This window comes from Malaclemys terrapin, chromosome 21, assembly GCF_027887155.1.
Source record: "Malaclemys terrapin pileata isolate rMalTer1 chromosome 21, rMalTer1.hap1, whole genome shotgun sequence".
Classification (NCBI taxonomy): Eukaryota; Metazoa; Chordata; order Testudines; family Emydidae; genus Malaclemys; species Malaclemys terrapin.
In genome coordinates this window covers 4,940,520-4,953,729 of record NC_071525.1, presented here as the reverse complement: position 1 = coordinate 4,953,729, position 13,210 = coordinate 4,940,520, and the positions used below count along the sequence as shown (strand labels likewise).

At 54.3% G+C, this 13,210-nt stretch overlaps 1 protein-coding gene across 7 annotated transcripts in view; it reads right to left on the bottom strand.

Annotated features, from left to right (window-relative positions):
• Positions 1-13,210, bottom strand: part of SEMA4A (semaphorin 4A) — a 45,544-nt gene that overhangs the window by 12,199 nt on the left and 20,135 nt on the right. For 4 of the 7 annotated variants that reach the window (XM_054011098.1, XM_054011097.1, XM_054011100.1 and 1 more), the window contains 4 exons: positions 7,032-7,191; positions 2,091-2,251; positions 1,600-1,662; positions 502-600 (listed from right to left, as the gene is read on the bottom strand). In XM_054011098.1, coding sequence (XP_053867073.1) covers positions 502-600; positions 1,600-1,662; positions 2,091-2,251; positions 7,032-7,125 — 417 coding nt within the window. In that variant the 5' untranslated portion in view covers positions 7,126-7,191. Of the gene's footprint in view, positions 1-501; positions 601-1,599; positions 1,663-2,090; positions 2,252-7,031; positions 7,192-8,897; positions 8,916-9,322; positions 9,341-9,442; positions 9,741-13,210 lie in introns of those variants that run through there. The other 3 variants (XM_054011096.1, XM_054011101.1, XM_054011102.1) reach the window with 3 other exon arrangements.

Sequence of the window (13,210 nt, the reverse complement as noted above, 5' to 3'; positions counted from 1 at the left end):
CCCTTTGAAGACCAATGGGACTAAGGTGCTACTGTAAATCCCAGTAGGTGCCTAGCTGCATCGTTAGGCGCAGGGCCGGCTCCAGGTTTTTTGCCGCCCCAAGCAAAAAGAAAGAAAAGACGGAGTGCTGCCCCCAAGGGCCAGAATACCACCCCTTGAAAAGGGCCACCCCAAGCACATGCTTGGAACGCTCGTGCCTAGAGCCGGCCCTGCTTAGGTGCCTAAACCCCTTTGCCAATCTGGCCCTAAACCCTTTCTGTGTCCCGCCAGTCCGGGTCAGGATTTAGGGAGACCCCATGTGGTAACCCTGCACAGTGCAGTCTGGGGAACTGGAGGGCCAGAGAGAATCACAAGGTCTCTCTGTGTCCAGCAGCCTCAGTGTCAATCACAGACCAGCCCTGCCTCTTGGCCCATTTCCGGAACCAAACCCTTTGCAGGCTCTGAAGCGATGTACCGGGTGCTGGAGTCAGAGCTTCCCGCCAACCCAGACCAGACACTCACAATGTAAGAGCAGATGGGGCTGAAGGCGTAGGTCCCACAGGTGTACAGGTGAGTCTGGTTCACTGGCACCAGGACACGGATGAAGTTGAAGCACTCTGTCTGTGGGAGAAAAGAACACGCCACTTAAAAGAACAGCTTAAATTTCAGATTGCTTTACAGGCTGCATATAACAGGGTCACTATGCTCAGCACTGACATGCAGCCACCTCTGGGGTGGGATGCAGCCGTGATTTAACAGCCCCCAGCAACATCTCCCTGGGGTCACTTACCCATAATTAAAATGCAGCCACCTCTGGGGTGGCAGCAGTTTCAAAACTACACGACCATACTGCCCAGGGATGGCTCAGCCAGCATTAAAATGCAGCCACCTCTGGGGTGGGACTTGGCAGCAGTTCAATAGCACACAGCAACACTATACAGGTATCCTGCTCAGCACTACAATACAGCCACCTCTGGGTCACAGCGTGGCAGCTGCTTCAAAAGCACACAGCAACGCTGCACAGCGATTATTTACCCAACATTAAAATGCAGCCACTTCTGGGGTGGGACTTAACAGCCGTTCAACAACACAGAGCACTGCTATACAGGGATCGCTAGTCAGCATTAAACAGCATCTACCTCTGAAGTGGAGTGCGACAGCTGTTCGACAGCACATAGCAATGCCGCCCGGCCCTAAAAAACAGCCACCTCTAGAGTGGAGCGTGATAGCTGTACAACGGTTTAGGAGAAGAAGAACACGACCGAGCTGAGCTGCAAGGGGAAGTTAGGGAGGCAAAGGAAGAGTTGGCCAGGACACCAGAATTATCACCCCCCTGCGTGGGATGTTTTAAAAGACCTCAAGCACAGCACAGCACCCCAGGCTGAGACCCTGAGAAGAAGGCCACCGAGTCCACCAGCAAGCACGACCGCTTCCTGTTCAAGGTGTGGGAGTGAGAAGTCAGGCTCAGGAATTGCACCTAGCTTGGTATCACCTCTCACGGCACCACAAAGCACCCACCCACCAGCTCTCCATGCCCTCCATAGACACTCCAAGACTAACCGCGCCCTCGAGGGGCATAATACAGCCCACACCAGCACCAGCTTCTCCCCCTCTCCTTACCACATTGCTTTTCTTCTTAAAGACACACTCGTCCTTTTTTTTAAGCAGGGGTGGCCACGCTATCTGTAAGGGGGGAAAGAGAGAGAGATTCTTCAATGGTTGGGAGGAAGATTCCACCTGGAGAACAGGTCAAGAGCCTGTAATAGTGCACTGGAAGGAAAGGAAGCTGCTGAGAGCAAAATTGTCAGGGCGGGGAATATGGTCTAGTGGTCAGAGCAAGGGGGTTAGGGAGTCAGGACTCTTCAGTTCTATTCTCCCTAGAGGCTTCCGCTTAAGGTTCAAAGCACTTAACCAACATTAATGAATTACATCTCACAATTCCTCGCCCCTGAGTACCATTATCCCCACTTTCCAGATGGGGAAACTGAGGCACGGGGCGGGAGACCAGAACCCAGGTCTGACTTCCACTTGCCCCACCCCCTGGATCAGCCTCCCTCCCTCCTGCACCCCAAATGCTCCCCACTCTCTGGGGAAGGCCGAGCTCTACTCACTGAGCCCGTCAGCTTCATGGACCCAGCGCTGTCCACCCGGAGGGAGAGGAGGGTGTCTCGAGCTCCCACGTACAGAGTGCCTTCGTCTTCGCTCAAGAGGAAAGTATCATAGTTGAAGATTCCGTCCTGGCTGAAGCTGGTTAGGGTCCTCCGGGGGTCTCCTGGCAGGGATCAAACAGTGCATGGTATATGATACTTAGTACCTATATATACCTCTACCTCGATCGAACGCTGTCCCCGGGAGCCAAAAAATCTTACCGCGTTATAGGTGAAACCGTGTTATATCGAACTTGCCTTGATCCACCAGAGTGTGCAGCCCCCCTCCCCCCGGAGCGCTGCTTTACCGCGTTATATCCGAATTCATGTTATATCGGGTCGCGTTATATCGAGGTAGAGGTGTACCATAACGTGGGTCCTATATACCATAAAGAGGCACCAATATCCCATCATGTAGCACCCGCATACTGTAGCGTGGCACCTATATACCATAGCTTGGCACCTCTATTCCATAACTCAGCACCATAGATGTAACGTGGCACCTGTACAGAATAGCATTAGAGTTGGTTGAAATTTTTTTCCAACAGAATTTTTTTTTTTTGTCGGAAACCCGTTAATTTCCACCGAATTTCATTTTTTGATGAAAATCACCTAAACAAAGCGTTTTGATCACGGAACAGAATGCTCTGGGGTTTTTTTGTTGTTGTTTCACAATTCATTTGAGAGGATTTAAAAAAATCAAAATCAATTGACTCAAAACAATTAAAAAAAAATTCATTTAGCAGGAATTGTTGAAATTCTACGTTTCATTCCCATTTGGAACAAAAACCAATTTTGAAATGGCGGAATGTCCTGCTAAAACCAGAAACGTAACTTCCCACAAAACTCTACATAACATGTGTGTGTTGTAACACAGCATTGATCATAAGAACATAAGAATGGCCCTACCGAGTCAGACCAAAGGTCCATCTAGCCCAAAATCTGGTCTTCCGACAGTGGCCAGTACCAGGTGCCCCAGAGGGAATAAACAGAACAGGTGATCATCAAGTGATCCATCCCCTGTCGCTCATTCTCAGTTTCTGGCAAATATATCACAACTTACCATGTATATGTTGTCACATAGCATCTATATAGCAACTTATATGTATATACCATAACCATCTATATGCCATAACATAACACATATGCATGTACCATAAGAGAGCATGTATGTGGTACAGTGGTGAAGGGTCTGGACTATGACAAAGGAGATCTGGATTCTACATCAGGCTCTGCCGGAGACCCACTGGGTGACCTGGAGCAAATCACTTCCCCTCCCACATTTGGTTTGCCTTGTGTATGGAAACACCACAGGGCGTGGCCTGGCTCTCACTGTCTGTATGTACAGCTCCTAGCACAATGGGGCTCTGATCTCCGTGAGGGCCTCTTGGAGATAATGCAGATAAATAATAAATGCATGTACTGTAACAGAGCACCTATATACTGAAACACAGCATCTCTATCTATCTATATATATACACGCACTGTAACTTAGAGCCTACATACCGTAATGTAGCATGAATACGCCACAACTTGGTACCTATATACTGTAACATAACATAGATACTGCAACTTAGTGCCCATGTAATGTAGCACGTTAATCCCATAGACTTTCAGTGCTCTAGGGTGTGACCCGAAGCCCACTGACGTCAAAGGAATGGACTCAGAGGGGGGTTTGGATCAGGCCCCATATGTTGTTTGAACACTGGCAGATGGAGTAGCCAGCATATGCAGTGGAAATGTCCCTGGAGCCGGCACTGCGGCTGGCAGGACCCTACAAAGGGCCTGGGGGAAGAGCGTGCCCTTTTCTCAGCAGCAGCAGGCTGAGGGTGGGTGGGAAAGAGGAAGGCTGCGACTGCTGGTGACTCAGTAGGGGGCGCTTTTCCCTCGGAGCCAGTGCTGACCCCAATGCCCCAGCACGGTGCTGCAGGGACTCAGCAGGGGGCGCTCTCCCCTCTGGGCCCACCTCAACGTGGTGCTAGGGGGCGCTGAGCTGCCAGAAGGATGAGACGGAAATAACGCGGTCCGGATGGTTTGTGGTCATTGAAGATCCTGCCGTGTTTTTGCAAGGGTGAAGGCTTGACAAGGGGATGCAGCTTCAGCCTAGAATATTATAAACACGTTTCCAGAAGGCCTTAGAGCACCGGAAACGCTTCACTGGCCATGATTGTTTATTTAGATACACCGAAAGCAAACAGACAAAAAACAAAAATCCCCTGTGGCACTTGCATCCCAAATTGCAGCCACGTCCTAGGATTGGTGGATGTGAGCTCCAGAGACTCACAGAGCTGTACGGCTGGAAGGGACCTCGCAAGATCATCTAGTTCAGCCCCACCGCCCCATGAACAGAAACTGACTAGATCCCCAAGCCCAAGTGATTTGTCTATTTCCAGAGCTGAAGCAAAAAACCAAACCAAAGGGTGAAATAAGAAAATTAGATCTTGCAAAACTCTTATTGATTTAATAACCCACCACCGGGAAGGGAAATTGTTTTATTAAAATATGCGGGGGGGAGGGGAGGCCTGATTCTCACTACTCAGGCAGCATAACCCGAGAGCCCATGTCATTTACACACCACTCTGAGGCCCCTTTTACTCTGCTAGAACAAGGAAACGGAGCCAGAGGGAGAATCAGGCTCATGATTTTATTCTGGACAAATTCCAACTCCTCTAATTACAACCCTGCCTCCTGTTATTAGGAAGCACGGCCTGATATTCAGCCTGAATGTTCCTTTGCTTTATTTTCCGTTGCTCGGAGCAAGGCTTCTGTAATGCCGGCACGGGATGTGGACTCCGGGGTCTATTCCTGGCTTTCAGCAACTCGCTTCAGTCCAGATCCTCAAAGATATTTAGGCACCTAACTCCCATGGGTTAGGTGCCTAAACGCCTTTGGGAATCTGGGCCTTAATGTCTCCATGCCTCAGTTTCCCATCTGTCAAGTAGGGCGAACAATCCTTCCTTTCTCCCACCCTTCACCTGTCTTGCCTATTTAGGTTATAAGATATCCAGGGCAGGGATTGTCTCTCATGGTGTCTATGCAGCACCTAGATTGGATCCTCTAAACCCTCTCGAACCATCCTGTTTCCTTGACATTCAAGTGCTTGTTAGATGCTTTTCCTCTCTAGCCAAGTCGGCCGTATTTAGCTCTTCTCATCTCCAATCCTAAATCAGGTCCGTCTCCCCCACCCAACAAGCCCCTTCCCAGCTCAGTGGAAATCGCGTGATATTTCTTTTCTTTTCAGAAGGAGCTGAAAGGCGATCGGGTTTAATAGACGGCTGCTCGCTAGAGAGGCTGCAGCTGGAATTTGTTTTCACAGGGTGCCAGCAAAGGCCGGGGTAATTATAAGCATTCCCCAGAGCTCTGGCGTTTACTGCCTCTGGGTTTGGAAAAGGAAGAATGCGTTCGTTTTGTGCAAGCGGGGCCCGATCCAAAGTTGGTGGGAAGACTCACGTCACCACGGCCCAAAGGGACCCTTGTGATCATCTACTCTGACCTCTTGCCCAGGGCAGGCTAGCTAGAGCGTGTCAGACTTCCAGGCCAGATCCTTGGGGTAGGAAAACTGGGCCCATCTGGGATTTGAACTCAGGCCCATTCAAGCCACTGGCGACCCCTGTGGCCTTTGTATCAGTTCCTCGGTGTGCTGACAGCTGCTCCTTCGGTCTATATTAGGGGTTCTCAGACTTTTGTCCTGGTGACCCCTTTCACCTAGCAAGCCTTTGAGTGTGACCCCCCTTATACATTAAAACACTTTTTTATATATTGAACCCCATTATAAATGCTGGAGGCAAAGCGGGTGGAGGCTGACAGATCGCGGCCCCCCATGTAATAACGTTGCGACCCCCTGAGGGGTCCCGACCCCCAGTTTGCGAACCCCTGCTCTATATCATCTCCTACTCTCCCGACTGTGAATCCCATCGTTGTTGCCCCTGATGGGAACGCCGAGGTACAGAGAGCCAGCCAGTCACGGAGCACCGTTGCGGCAGCGCGGCGAATAGAACCCAGGTGTCCTGTATAGCCTCAGCCTTGGATAGGGGCTGGATTGCCAGTCGAGCAGCCCACGGGCGCTCTCTGTACGGGCTGGGGAGGGGCAGCAAGGGCAGAAACATAGCAAGCTCCCCATGCACTCACTGTGCCCCCCCCATGGCTCCGCTCCCCAAATACCCCATACACTTGGCTCACACTGGCACCCCGCCCCCCCAAGCAGATCTCTCCCACCCCCTGCCCCTGTCTTCCCTCTTGGAGGTCATGTGAGCGAGCCTGGCTCGGCATGGCCCTGTGGGCACCCATTGGTGCTAATCCACAGCCCAGCAGCAGCCTTTCCACTGAATCCGCGGGCCCCGGATCACGCCGCAGGGTTCAATATTTGGCCCGCGATGCCCCAAGCCAGGCCGCGGGGGTAGAGTTCAGGATCTGAACTCACATCTTCCCCTGCCCCAGCCTCCCTCCGACGCACCTGCCTTCTCCCCTCGCAGGGGAAAAGCAGCTTCCGAAACCAGAGCCCGGTTCTTTACATGTGCCGCATCGACAGGGAGACGGGAGACGCACCCCCTCGCTCCCCACCATTTCTCACCCCCCCCAGTCCCGGCTACAGGCAAGGAGCCTCTCCCTCTACTGGCGCTCCGTGCCCCTCCCCGGGCCTGGGAGGCTGACAGCGGGCGATTCGGAGGGGCACAGCTCTCTCTTTCTCTTCCTTTAACCCCTTTTTCATTTCCTCCTTCCAACGGTCTCTCTCGCTTGGCTTTCTCCGTTTTATTTAGTCTCTCTGCCTTCTGTCCGTCCAGGCCCATCTGTCTGTCTTTGCACTCTTCTTTTCCTTTCTTCCTTCCGTCCCACCACCCCTCTTTTCTTGCTTTCTCATCCATCCATCCTTCTTTCTCTCCCCCCCCCCCCATCCCCTTTGCTCACCTCTTGGGAAGGTGACCCTGGGAAGCAGATCTGTGCACAGGAAGGCGGCAGGCATCACCAAACTGCACAGGAAACAGAGCGCCCGGTCGGGCATGGCTGGTTATCGGCAAAGGGTGAGGCCTTCGGTGAAATCTGCAGGGACCCGGCCCCAGCTCTTGAGCTGTCAAGAAAGCAGAGTGGGGAGGGAGGGGAAGAGATGGTTGAAGCGAGCAAGGTAACCACATGAAAGAGAACTAGCCCCAGCCTCCGACCTGCAGCGGAAGCGCTAGGCTGGGGAGAGGGCCGTGCGCAGTCATGTTTCACCAGGGACAGTGCTTTCTGCCCCTTCGTGCCAGCACGGGAGCCCCGCAGGCAGCCGCAGCGTCAGGGAGGAAAGGAGCCTCTCCAGCTGAGAGCAGGGCTGGGATGGGGCCACAGTGATACAGGGAGGCTGAACCAGGCGACAGGAGCTGCCGAGGAGAAGCCTCTCGGGGCTTGATTCTCGGCGGTTCGGCTCCTGCTGCTGGGACAAGATGGATGCGGGAGGTGCCTTTAAGCCTTTGCACCCCTCATGTTCTGGGATTGTGCAGGCTCCCCCTGTATCAATTGGAGCAGCCTCAAGGCTGCTCTAACTTATGCTCTGTCCTCTATGGGCCCTGGGAATCAAGGAAGAGCTCACAGCACTCCAGCCACGCCCCTTATGCTGGGTGGGCGTGTCACGCATGTCCCCTCCAGTCCACATGCAAGATAAGAGCCTACTGCTGCTGCCAGTTGATGGGGCAACTCTTTTAGCTCAGGTTGGTGCTGATGGGTGGTGTCTTTGCACCCAGACTAACTCTCCCTGTAGTGGTGCCCGGGGCAGGACGCCCCCCAGCAGATGCTTACAAAGCGTTCCTGTCCTCCTCACATCCCGAGCCCCTCTCTGCCATCCCTCCCCTCGCTCCCGAAACCTGATCCCTCTCCTCCCCCCGGTCGCTCGATTCATTGCTCACGCTCTTTTCGGGGGCGGGGAACCCTTTATGGAGACCATATGGCCAAGCTGCCCGGATCCCGCTCGCCCTCCCCAAAGGGTTGGGGAATGTGTGTTACTGGCCTTGATGATATTTTGGGCCAGATCCAAGCCCCAATCCAAAGCCGGCTGAAGCCAGTGGGAGCTTTTCCACTGACAACCCCGGGGGGGCTTCAGATCAGGCCTTGTAGCCCCTCCCTCGCGTGAGCCCGGCAGCCCCAGCGTTTCAGAAACACCTAGCAGAACTGCCGGGCGCTGTTGGGGGCTGGGTCATAGAATCATAGAATATCAGGGTTGGAAGGGACCTCAAGAGGTATCTAGTCCAACCCCCTGCTCAAAGCAGGACCGATCCCCAACTAAATCATCCCAGCCAGGGCTTTGTCAAGCCGGGCCTTAAAAACAGAGGCAGGCATTTGCATCAGGGACTCCCAGGAGGTGGCAAATTCCCCACGTCCTCCAGAGAGTGGAGCTCGAAAGCCACCGACAGCTGAGTGACAGGCTGATCCGGGCCCCAACGCTGGCTCCACACACAACCCTTCCTCCTCCTCCTCCTCACCCCAGCCAGATTGCAGCACCCACAGCCGCTAAGCCGAGACGTTGCGCCTGTTGCTGGAAACGGTGGGGAAATAGGAGGTTGTGAAATGTGGGGCGCTGCGCTCGTGCGGCTCCCCCGGGGACGAGGCGTGGGGCGGGAAATGATCCCACCCTGCGCTGACCCTGGCCGTGCTCACAGCCACTCCGGCCCCTGCCCACCCTAGAACCTCCCCAACTCCTGAAATGCAGCCGGAGGCAGGGTAGGAACATACCTCGGTGCCCACCCCCAGTGCCCCGGTTAGGCCCTACTGTCCCGGCGCTGGGCAAGAGAGGTATTCCCCCACCTGAGCTGTTTGTTACTCCACCGAGCGGCAGCCTCACCCCGCCTTGCAACTTTGAACCTTGTTCTTTCGTCTGCATAAACGGCAGCTAATAAACCGGGTGGGGGGGGAGACACAAGTGCAGCCCTGGGGTAACTGCAGGGCGCTTATGCCAGCAAGGACTGGCCCGTAGACCAGGAAGGCGACGCCCAGACCCCAAGCTGTACACACAGGCCACGTGCTAGCGAGGGACAGGACCCAGTGCCTGACGCTGCGGGGGTGCACTGTGGGGAGGAGGGATTTTTAAAAAGAAGAAAGAAAACAAACAAACCCTCCCTTCGAGTACCAGCTATGAAAGTGCCCTCCTGCCCCGTGTTTCTAGCAGAGAGTGGAAGCCCCTTCAAGTCCCCTCTCTATCCCCGCTCCCGGAACCCCTTGCCTGCCGCTACCGTAGAAGAGATTCCGCTCTCAGCACCCAACGCAGAGCCGCTCCCGGTCCAGCGCCCCCCGAGCTCTGCCTCGGATCCCTGCAGAGCGGGACCTAGCTGCTCATTCTCCAGCGACATTACCTCTCCTGGGGCTGAGGTCAGAGGGCATGGGCAGAATTAGCGCAGACCTTCGGCCAGCACCATCCATTGGCAGCTAAGCCCCTGGTAGATCTCCCCAGCGCCGGGGGGATGGACTCGCTGCCCAGTGCCCGGTGCCCATCGGAGACGTCCTGGGGTGGCCTCTGGGCCCACTGGCTTGGAATGACCAGCCCAGCTCCAGCTGGAGGGGCTGGCTCCTGGGTTCACTCGGCTCCCAGACGTGGCTTCGGTTCCTTCCCCTCCCGGGCTCCTGTCCAACACTAGGGCTGGGGAGCTGAGGCTGTTTCAAGTCTCCAGCTCACGCTGGCAGCTGCCTGGGCTGGGGAGGGGAAGGGCACGGCTAGATCAGTGTCACTCACAGTGAGTCAGGGAACCAGAAAGTCCAGCCTCCCCGACACGTCCTGACAGCTCCAGGGACCTTCCCTGCTCCCCTCAGCCAGGCAGGAAGCAGCTTCCTTGGGTGGTTGCTTCGGTAGGAAACAAGAGCTTTTAAAGGAGGTGGCGTGGCCCAGCGGATGGAGCAGGAATGGGGGCCCGGATGCCTGGGTTCTATTCCCAGCTCTGGGAGATAATGTGGGCTAGAAGTTAAAGCGGGGGGGACTGGGAGTCAGGACGCCTGGGTTCTATGCCTGACTCTGGGATGGGGAGTGGGGTCTAGTGGCTAGAGCTGGGGGGGCATTGGGAGTCAGAACCCCTGGGTTCTATTCCTGACTTTGGGAGGGGAATGTTGTCTAGTGGTTAGAGTGGAACTAGCAGCTCCTGGACTCCCTTCTCACCTTTGCCACTGTGTGAACTGGGGCAAGGGATAGCCAGTCCATGCCTCAGTTTCCCCAGCTGTACGACCGGGATAATGATGGTGCTTGCCTTCTGAGGGTCAGCGACTGCCAACACAGCCCCTTGAAGCTGCACAATGAATGTTTATCAAGCCAGAAACCAAATCTCTCCAGTCTCAGGCCAGGTCTACACAGGCAAAACGCACCTAGATCGGATGCAGCTGTACCAGCGCACCTGATTTTTTTTCTGGTCTAGTTTATTCCACCCCCTCACCCCCCACCCTGGACAAAATAAGCGACCCCAGTACAAAGCGCAGCTGTGCTGGTATAGCTGCATCTCCTCTATCGGCTCCGGCCAGCACAGCTCTTCATGCCCCTGACCGACAGAGCTGTGCCGGCAGCAGCCCCGGGGACAGACCTGGCCTTAGACACGATGATGGGAAATGTTACTCGCCCACCCAAAGTAACAAAATCCCTCACCCTGGGTGAGCCGACTACTGCGAGGCTCAGAGACGCGCTACCCGTAAGTATTTATGGTTCATTATGACCATTGTATTAACACTAACAGGCCAGCGCATAAGCCCAGGCCCCTCCCAATTCTCCGCCACGCACTTTCAAGTACACTGTTATTTACAAGCTGTCTGTCTAAGCACATCTGGAGTTGAACTCATCTCCCACCCAACGCCTTTACCAGGAGCGTGCTGAACGCAGGGAGAGCTGTACAGGGGCGGTTGCTGCTGGCCTTTCCCAAAAAGGCACTGCTAGCTGACAACCCTCAGCAGTTCTCGAGGCAGGGATCATTAGCTCCATTTTACAGATAGGGAAACTGAGGCACAGAGCCGCGCCTCGACCTACTCAAAGTCACACAGAGAGTCAAAAGAGGAGCTGGGACTAGAACCCAGGTGGGCAGGCTACTGGCCCTCCAAACTCTAACCACTAGACAAGACTCTCCCAGAGACTGGAAGAGAACCCAGCTGTCCCAACTTTCCGTTGCTTGGCTAAACATGCCTCCCCAGAACAGGACACAGAAGTCAGGAGTCCTCATCCACTCTAACCGCTAGATCACATTCTCCCCAGAGCTGGGAACAGGACCCAGGAGTCCTGGCTCCCGGACCTCACTCCCTTTCCACTCAGCCATTGCTGGTCTGCTGCGAGAAGCCATAAAATGGAATGGCCTCTTTCCCAAGAACTGGGTTTCAATGAGTGAGCTGCGCTGATCCGGGTGCTCGGTCTGTGACGGAGGAGGCAGAGACACTGCTCGGGCCGGCGGGATCTCGCCCTGCCCAGCAGTGCCTGGCTGTTACCCTGATCAGAGCTCCTTTGCAGCACTTCCCCAGATATCTACAGCGCCTCGGTTGCAACCTAGGGCCCTGGGAGAGCATCCAGGTGTGTGGGTGTGATTTGGCGTGAACCTGCCTATTCGCCCAGCTGAGGCTGTGCTGCAACAGCTGGATCTGTCATCAGCTGCAAATTAAACAGGAAGAAGAAACTGGAGAAAGGGCTGGAGAGCAGAAGGGTGGAAAACCACCCTGTAGAAACAAAGCACGGGTTGGACACCTGCCCAGCAGTGGGCGTGGCCAGCTAACGCCTCCACCCCCAGCCCGTGGCACTCCACTGCAGCCTTGGCATGTCTGTTCGATCGAGACCAATTCTGGGCCTGATTCTCATGGGCATTAAGGCTCCTTCGGTAGAGCTGAATGAAAACAATTGGGAATTTTTTTCCCCACAAGGGAGGGAGGGAGGGAGTCAATTTTCAGCAGATATTTAAATCCTAAAAAACGCTGATTTGGAAACGCTGCTGTAGCTCCTCATGGGGGTCGTAGTCCAGCTGCCGCATGCTCCCACTCTCCTTTATAGGCCAGGCTCCCCGGTTGGACTACATCTCCCATGATGCATCACAGTGTCCCCCGCTTGGAGAGGGGAGGGGGCTTATCGTGGGAGCCCCTGGCCCTGGTGCATTATAGGAGATGTAGTCTGGCCAGGGAGCACACCCCATAAAGAAGAATAGAGGATATGAGGCCACTGAAATACAACTGCAACAACATTTCCAACTTGAAATATTTTGGTTTTCAGATCTTAGGTCTCCTCTATACGCAGATTTTTTTACTAGTAATAGCCAGTGTAAGTAAGAACCAGGCCCTCTCTCTTGAGACCCATGGGAAGAACCATCTTGGTCTAGCAAAACACACCCAGAATGTGGATTTTCTTGCATAATAAGCATAACATTGTGGTTAAGGCAGAGGAATGAAAGGCAGGACTCCTAGGTTCTTTGCCTGGCTTGGCCAGTCTGCTGCTGTGTGGCCAGGGGATAGTCATGTCACCGCTCCGTGCCTCAGTTTCCCCAGGAATAAAATGGGGATCATCCAACCTCTCAAAAGGGCTCTGTTAGAAGTTGTAAAGCATCATTACTTTCCCAACACCCATAATGATCCCTGGCCATTCTCTGGCCTCTGTCATTTCAGGGCCTCAGAGCCCTTTCCACAAAGTCAGCAAGTTTCTCAACATCGGTGTGTGGGAGACACGTCTTAGCATTGCAATGCACAGGCGGGGAAAGGGAGGCAGGCAGCAGGCTCCTGGAAGCCAGCATTAGGCTACTCAAACCCCGTAAGGGTCTTTTAACAAGACTCGGTGGGTTTTTGGTGGGAAAGGTGCAAAAAGTCTTGTTTGATCTGAGAACGTTCAGGTCAGGACACGCCCCAGGTGGGATTCCGGCACTGTTCCAAAACTCCCGCTGACTTCCAGGCAGCCAGGATTTCGCTCCTTATCTTTTGGCAGCACAAGCTCCTAGTCCTCGTCTTGGGAGACTGTTGCAAGCTACACCCAGGATCAAACCAATCCCAGCCAACACCTTGAACTTTCATTCCGCCCATTCAAACTCTTTTTTCACCAGTGTTCCGCACTTGTGCCTGGATGGAGGTGGGGACGTGGTCATGGCGACACAGTGAGTCAGTAGCAGAGTTGGGGATGGAACCCAGGA